Here is an 8,516-nt window from a genome sequence, read left to right as displayed (position 1 = left end):
AAAAACTTAATCATCTTGTATTTATATCTAATCATTACTATATTTTTGATCAATTTTTTATAAATTCATATAAATTTAAAGTTCAATAATAAATTCATAATTAACCTTTGTTTTGCCTTTCACTTTATACATTCCCTTACACACGACTCTGATCTATCTATCTTTATCTTTTTCTTCAATACTATTATTAGTTCAGTGAGTGAAATATAAGTATCCACACAGTGAGTGAAGTTACAGTAAAGTAATTAATTTTATCAATTCAAATCAATTCAATTTTATTAGTTTAATTTTATCAATTCATAGTAATTGATTGGCGCCGGGCAAAATACCGTATAGAGTGAGGGAGTTCGAAACCCACTCTAAACAAAGACCGACAGTGGAAAGAGTTCAAACTACGTGGACTTGAGATAACAGTAAAAGTTACGACATAAACTCCCTATACCATGGGATATCTACTTACGCTATTGTTTCTCTATGATAATAGATACCTATGCAAATGCAAAATTTTTTGAGTTGCAGGTTGCATCAGTGGTGTGTCTCATGTATGTGTGGCTTAAACTGAGTCGACTAATTGTGAATGAAGATGGAGAAAGTCAATGTTCATAATATTTATCGGGAATAAATCTTGGCAGCTGTGAGTTTGCAAATCTATTTTCGGCTCCAAGTTCATTCATTCCCCAGACAAAGTTTTTTAGTTCCGTTTTACGCAAGCTCAATGTTTGGCCGGAACGAAGTTGTCATAAGATATTATTTACAGTGTAAACATTTTAATTTGATCCCTAACATTGACGTACATAATTTTCGAGAATAATTCAATTCAGAATTTAGCTTGATGCTGATACTTTTCCGTGAGGGATTATTATTTTTATTCAATTGAAAGCTGAGTACATCCTCCTCAAGCAATATTTTTTCTATTTATTCAGTGTAGGTATTATTTAATTATTTTTTGAAAACTGAGGATAATGCCCAAATTTTCACTGTGCCAAATGAGTTTGTGATGAGTGGTGATAATGAGATGTGATGGATGCTGGGATGGTGATTGTGATCAGAGATGAATGGCCCATTAGTACGTAGTTTTAGGTTAAAACCTGAATCCACCGGGAAGTGATTTTGCAGCTCAAAAAAACGCGGGTAGCTGTCGCTTAGATACCTAAGTAAGTTAAGAATCGTGCGCGCTACTCTCGTTGGAAGGATGACAGCTTGAGCCAACTCCTTTAAATATGATCCATGAGTTGTAAAATCGCTTCCCGGTGGTTCGGAACCCACCTAAAACTGTAGGTCCATTCATCTCTCATTATTATCTGCCTCATTACCCACACACAAGCCTAGAGCTAATGTGAGCATCACCCTCAGCAAAAATAATTAATTGTTATGAAAGTTCAGTATACTTCAAGAAGAAATTTATCTATAAAGTTTTCTGCAAGTGATATCTTTGGATAGGTTACATCACAAAATGAGTAACTTACTATTATTGGAAAATAGAATCTTCAAATATCCTCTAGGCCTATCTACTTTATACTCTAGGCATCTACTTTATTATTATCCACTTTGCTATTATAAAACAGTTCAGAATTCAATTTTCAGCTCTCAAATTTCAAAACCTATTCAATAATTTCTCGTATTTTTTTTAGTTTTGAATGAAGAATAAATTAGTTTTGAATGTGATATTTTTGATTTTTATTCTGTTTTTAACTGTCAAAATTCAAAATTCTTAGTTTTCGTTGTTTTTTAGTGAAAATGGACTAAATTTTAGAAAAGTGAAACCATAACCCTATTTCGGACTTTTAAAGTGTTATCTAAATTTGGGAGAGAAATAGTACAAGGACTATCCTTAGTTTTCCTCTCCCAATCAGTGCTACTTTGTAAAAATAATAAATAAATAAATAAATAAATGTACTTGGATAAAATTATGCCTTTATGCTGGCTCTATAAGATAAACAAATATAACAGCATTAATGAATGTATTTGATAAATGAAAGTTTATTATTTTCTCTTTATAATGATAACCACTCTAACTCTGAACTATCTCAATCTATGTACTTCTTTGAGTCATATCACAGAATAGCACAGAAGGCTAGCGGAATAGGACTTTCTGTTCATGCGTAATCGAGGTAGTTCCTTTGCCAGATTGCAGGTAGCGCGCAGAACCCTACTCCGGTCTCGCACACCCCCCTTCCGCACTCCGTCCTCACAACAACTCTATCACCCACTCCACTGACAGGTAGTCGCCCCTCACTCCTTCACACTATCACACACACACACACACCACACAGATGCACACACACAGTCAACTCGGCACCAGACACCTGTCAACATGTGAAGCAATTATAGGACTATTGTGATAATAATATTATTCAACCGCCTTCTGTTTTCTTTGCATTTCATCCCAACATTCTCACAGCTGAATCATGACTGTATCATTTATATTACTCTGTGTTCTGTAAGAATGAGAATTCTATGTAAAGAAGAAGTAAAGGAATAAGAAAAAGAGAAGAAAAAGAAGAAGAAGAAGAAGAAGAAGAAAATATGAAGTTTTCAGTTCATCATCTTCTAAATATTTATTATTTTCTATCACTATTGTATAGTATATCTTCATCTTTCTTATCCTCTTCTCCTCCTTCATGATCCACTAATTCTTATTTCTCTCATATGCTACTCCTTCTTCTTCTTTTTCTCTTCCTCCTCGTAGAAGAAGAAGAAGAAGAAGAAGATCTTCCCTTCTTCTTCCACTGTCTAATCTTCTTCATGTTCTACCACTTCTTATTTCTATCTTGCTACTCCTTCCCATTCTTCTCTTTCTTCAATGAGAAGAAGAAAAAATAAAAAGAAGAAGGAGAAGAAGAGGAAGAATAGAATGATGGAGAAGAGGAGAAGAAAAAGAAGAAGATGAGTAGATGATAAGAATAAAATGACGATTTTGAGTAGAAGAAGAAGAATAAATAATAGAACATGATGACAAAAAGATAATAGTAAGAAGCAGAAGAAGGAGAAAAAGAAGAAGAGCTACAACATGATGATGAAGAAAAATAAGTAGGAGATGAAGAGAATAAGATAACATGAGAAAAGAAGAAGAAGCTGATGTATTACTATTATTACATTCATTTAAACTACATAAGTCACCCAATCCATAATATTTGGTGAAGCTGAATTTTTGCAGGATGTTAGTATACATAATTAATAGCCTGGAATCACAATATACTCATTTTTCTCTCACTTGCTCTATAAGGTCAACTTTTGTAAAGATATCCAATACTCCAGAATCATTACCCGAAAAATGTTGCGTTTTCGGAACTAATTATCAAAACTGCCCTTTTTCACTATCTCGTAACTGGACTATTATTAACTAATGAGCTGTTTAACATGCATTTGAACATGAAGATTCTGAATTTATCACTTTTATACCCTGGCCACCATGGGCGCCGACTTATCAAAATCTTTGGGTGGGCTCATTGGTTAGGGGTCTGGGGAGGGGTTTTTTCCATATAATTGATCAGAATTTTTTGTGGACTCAGCCCCCCAAAATATTTTTTGGGTGGGCTCCACAGCCTACCTACCTACCTACCTACCCAGACCTTATGGAATCGGCATCAGTGCTGGTCACTTTTTTGAAAACTGAGTATCCTACCATTATAATATAATGGAGAACTTCGTTTCTCTGATACCTTTTTGGCTATTGCATTTTGTGTTTCACACAGAAAGGACTTGTCACGGTTGATTATAAGAATCGTTCAATGGTGGGTGTTGAGCTTTGAAAATGCTGCTTTTGTTTATTGAAGCCCCGCTTATGCTGGGGGTGCTACAGGCTGGTTGTTGTCTTGTTGAAGACAGTCTGCTGTTTGTCCTCTTTCTGGATGGTTGATTGTGTTGTGATAGTTTCGTGTTTGCCGTCTTGGTCTCGAGCAATTGACTAAAAGTGAAGAGACTAAGTTACTCGCCAATGTGAATAATCGAGCTTCCGCGATGTCATTTACAGTGTGCTCTTACAAAGGCTGCACAAACAGTGCAGCAAAAATCAAAGGACTGAAGATGTTCCGTTTTTCCAAATCTTTATCAGAAATTTGGATACGTCATACAGGTAAGAAAATTTCATAATTCTCATAATAATATACCGGATGTTTCATGAGTGAGTTTACCAAGTAAGTGTATATTTTAGGAGCAAGTGACCAAGGGAGCAAGAATCTATTCATATCGCTATATTTGATTGAAACTAATACACTGCACATAGGTTGTAAACTTGAAAGAATTTTGAAAATGCTCTCCACTCACTTCAATTAATTTTTTATATCATTTTACAATGTTGAGAGATTTATAAGTAGACCTTTACACTTAGAACAATCTGCATGTATTCTAATTCTCTAGTAATGATTAGCCTTCAATTCTAGCATTTATATTTAGTTGTTAGCCTCTAATTATTCTTAAACTTCAAGGAGCTGCTAGAAAAAACTCAATGTAAAATAATTTGACAAATTTATGACTGAACTTAAGTTTGTGGCCTAAGCCCGACTTAAATAAAACACTGATGTCTCTCTTGCTTGAATGCTTGCTACCATCGGACTCCCCAATGCTTAATGCCCCCAAACAGAAAACTCTAACGGTGTAACATCCGGGTTGTGGGCATATTGTTCCATTCAATTAACCTTGGTAAACTCACACAGAAAACTCACGCAATTCATTAGATGTCAATTAAAGGAAGAAACTTTGTAATCAGAAATCAGACCCATGTTTTCCATTTCGCCAATCAACATTCAATATCATTATTTTATAACAATAATAAACATCATCAACATAATGCAATGCTAATTTTAAGATCTGTTTACCAAGATTAATAATAAATTTGGAGACACATTAGAGCTCGTTTCACTTTCATTGCACTTAATAAAATTATTATTTATTTTATTGTTATAACATATTAATATTTATTATCACGTAATATCATGAAACTTGAGTAGTTTTTTTTTAGTTTATGAATTTCCTACTGGACTGACTGCTAAAAAAAGTATCAGAAAAGAAGAGAAATGAACATCATAACTTGATATTTGACCGAGCGAAGTGAGGTCTAAGATTCATGTCGACGGTTAGGCATTTCTCTTAATGTTTACATGTTAGAATGTTTACATGTTTAAATGTTCAAATGTTTATAAGTTGCGCATTTACGGCGAAACGCGGTAATAGATTTTCATGAAATTTGACAGGTATGTTCCTTTTTAATTGCGCGTCGATGTATATACAAGGTTTTTGGAAATTTTGCATTTCAAGGATAATATGAAAGGTAAAAGGAGCCTCCTTCATAAGTCGATATTACAGTAAAAGTCAGATTAAAGAATTATTCATCATAAATCAGCTGACAAGTGATTACACAGATGTGTGGAGAAGCCAGTCTATTGCTGTATTTCCATAAGGTCTATAGTTTCAATCAGGTGGATGAGAATACTGCGTGAGGTCTACTGTTCACAAAACTGCTAGTAGTTCTGTGAACAGTAGACCTCGCACAGTTATACACCAACTATTCATTTGATCAGATCATGCTTACACAAGATTTAATTATCATATAACGCTCTCCGGAATTTAGCGCGAGAAAACCAGAAGACATCTAGGCGCCCAGACGAGCTGTTATAAGTTCTTTGCATCCTATTTATTAGGATACAATTTATAGTCATGCAATTTATAGTCTTCACAGCTGTTAATTTTTTACCAAGTTACATTGAGATATTGAATTGCATGCTTCATGGCATGCAATTTATAGTCAACTCGACAGCTGATTTATGATGAATAATTCTATAGTCTGATTTTTACTCAAATATTGACGTATGAAGAAGGCTCCTTTTTCCTTTTATATTATCCTTGAAATGCAAAATTTCCAAAAACCTTGTATATATTATGTCGACGCGCAATTTAAAAGGAACATACCTGTCAAATTTCATGAAAATCTTTAACCGCATTTCGCCGTAAATGCGCAACATAAAAACATTAAACATTGAGAGAAATTCCAAAACCGTCGACTTGAATCTTAGACCTCACTTCGCTCGGTCAACTAGTCCGTTAGTCAATTACAATCATAATATCGGGGACCGAGCTTCGCTCTGGAGTACTGAAGCATAAAAAATGCATTATGAAAGAATAAATTATAATAACATTCATACAGAAATGTTCTATCTAATAAAATTTATCTTTATTTTTCTCGAGCAACTTTGTAAGTCTTCTTCTACAAAAGTACATAGCTTTCAAGTACCACCAACAACTACAATATTATCTTAATTTTTTTTTATAAATTCACTTTTGAACTCTTAGATCTTCCAGAATGCTCGATAATGTGAGGGCATACCGATTTGGAGATAGAGAACTATCATTAATTTGATACTACGAGAAGAGATACTCTATAAGGAATTAATAGATTTAATCACAGAATTAATATAGCAAATTATTATAGAAGATTTCTCTGATTTAATTTGGCAACATTTGAAAAGATGAATGGCTTCAAAGGTTTTCTACTGCAGGTTTTTTATTCAAATTTTTAATTTTTAAGGTTGTCATCCTTTCGTAGTCTTTCAAACAGGCATTCAACCAATCCACTTGTCTTAGAGAATTATCATTTTTTTAGAAGGAATATAAATATTGTAGGGTACTTATAGTATGAATTCATAATCATACGTAGCCTATACTTTTCAATTAATGATTCATTTTTATTAAAAACATTATTATCGGATCATGAAGAGTTTGTTTTCCTTTTCACAAATAAAAAATAAAGAATGAGAGTTTAACAATAAGAGAACAAGTATCATTTGAGAATTCCTCTCACAAATTATAAATGAGAAATATGTGTTTCACAATACGAGAGCAAGTATTCAATACAATTCTCAATTATTGAATTTCTAGAAAAATTGAAGATAAAAATTGTATGAGATGTTGATGGGACTTGAAAGTTATTTACTTTTTGAGAAAAATACTTACAAAGTTGCTCAATTTAACATTAAAAAGATAGGAAGAATAGATATTTAGAGCACCAATGACGTCACACCGATCATCTGACTCTGATCATTAAAATATTGAGATGCGCGTGGCCAGTACCTTCTATTCTAGGTACCTGGGTACCTAAATAATTTAGATCAAATATGTTAAAGTGACAGAGTTATATTTCATTTCAAATAGGATCCTTAATGAAACCTACTGTCAAATTATTCTTGTAAGAGAAATATTTATGTTTTTATAATTTTCATACACTCTGTAGCCTATAATTAAAAGTTGCCGGTTTCAAAGATTACATATAATAGTTCTTCAGTGAGTTCTCCAACCCAGGGGGTCACTAGTATTTATCACTACTTTAATGTTATAAGAAATTCCTCACGTCGTGGCAGAGAGAATATAGTGTTATGGAGCCTACATGTGTAAATTGTAAATCATCAATATGTTGATGTCCTTTCATCCAATATGTATCTTTTTTTTCCAGGAAATTCTGATTTGATTGGACTATCTCCAACAAAATTGAACAAGCTAAAGAGAGTCTGTGAGCAGCATTTTCGAGAATCGGATATTCTGCCAAGTGGCCGATTGATGAATGGCGCTGTTCCATTGTGCTACGTTGCACCAGAAGTAATACCTGGCCCTTCACACCCACCACTTGTTCCAGAATCCCCTACACCGACTCTTAATAGATCATCATCCACTCCCCGAAAATATAGAAATATTAGTGCATTGGGTAATCCTCCCGTCTCGCCATCACCAACTTCTCCATCACTCAGCACCCCATCTGGCAAGTTTTGGGTGAATAATGTATCACCATCGCCAAAGCTGAAGTCGGTGAATAGAGCTTTATTTGGTTCATCGAATAAGAGTTTGGAAGAGAAAGTGAAAGTGTTGTCAACGAAGGTTGCAGTCTTGAGAAATAAGTTAGCTAGTAAGAGAGCAACTATTTACAGGTTGAAGAAGCTTGAAACAAAAAAGGGTTTCTGACTCTCAAAAATTTGCTTTGTTGAATTTCCCCCTCCGAAGTGAAGAAGCTGCTATCGTGTGGAAATGCAGAAGCATAAAAAAAATCAACCATGGTCGAAAAAGGAGAAGATGATCAGCACAACTCTCTATTTGGTTTCTCCTGCAGCCTATAAGTTTCTCAAACAAATTATGATTTTTCCAGGCATCAGCACTATAAAAGCTTGGATTTCTGAGAAAAACTCCTATAGAACTGGTTTCAACAAAGGTCTAATGGAGAGGATCAGAGCGAAGGCTCGGTGCATGTCATCAAAAGAAAAGTCATGTGTTCTTATGTTTGATGATATGGCTATCAAACAGGCCTTGGAGTACTCGACAAACTTGGATATCATAGAAGGATATCAAGATATAGGAAATTATGGCCGTGATTGTCAAAAAAAAGAGGCCACCGTGCTTTGAAGGATTTTTGTTAACAATAAACTCAGTGTTGTCTCTAATCGATGCTGAGGGAGTGAATACCTACTCCCTTCTCGATTGAATCAGGACCCAATCGAGAACTTATTCTCGTCAATTAGACAAAGGGGTGGATGGAA

The 8,516-nt window shown here is 34.2% G+C and overlaps 1 protein-coding gene across 1 annotated transcript; it reads left to right on the top strand.

The window, feature by feature from the left end:
• The first annotated feature begins 2,834 nt into the window (after positions 1–2,834).
• LOC120351878 lies at positions 2,835–7,947 on the top strand. Its single transcript, XM_039430638.1, has 2 exons — positions 2,835–4,075; positions 7,445–7,947. Exons 1-2 carry the CDS (start codon positions 3,961–3,963, stop codon positions 7,945–7,947), a joined length of 618 nt encoding a protein of 205 aa, XP_039286572.1. The 5' UTR covers positions 2,835–3,960.
• The last annotated feature ends 569 nt before the right edge of the window (positions 7,948–8,516 follow it).

The sequence above is a fragment of the Nilaparvata lugens genome, chromosome 1 (assembly GCF_014356525.2).
Source record: "Nilaparvata lugens isolate BPH chromosome 1, ASM1435652v1, whole genome shotgun sequence".
NCBI classification, from domain to species: domain Eukaryota; kingdom Metazoa; phylum Arthropoda; class Insecta; order Hemiptera; family Delphacidae; genus Nilaparvata; species Nilaparvata lugens.
The sequence above is the reverse complement of the archived record's forward strand: the minus strand, read 5'-3'. Positions and strand labels throughout refer to the sequence as shown.

Excerpts from the sequence above, each read along its gene's own strand:
- LOC120351878 (XM_039430638.1), top strand. The coding sequence starts at position 3,961 with ATGTCATTTACAGTGTGCTCTTACAAAGGCTGCACAAACAGTGCAGCA. Across the intron at positions 4,076-7,444 it reads AATTTGGATACGTCATACAG|GAAATTCTGATTTGATTGGA; the intron begins GTAAGAAAATTT and ends TTTTTTTTCCAG.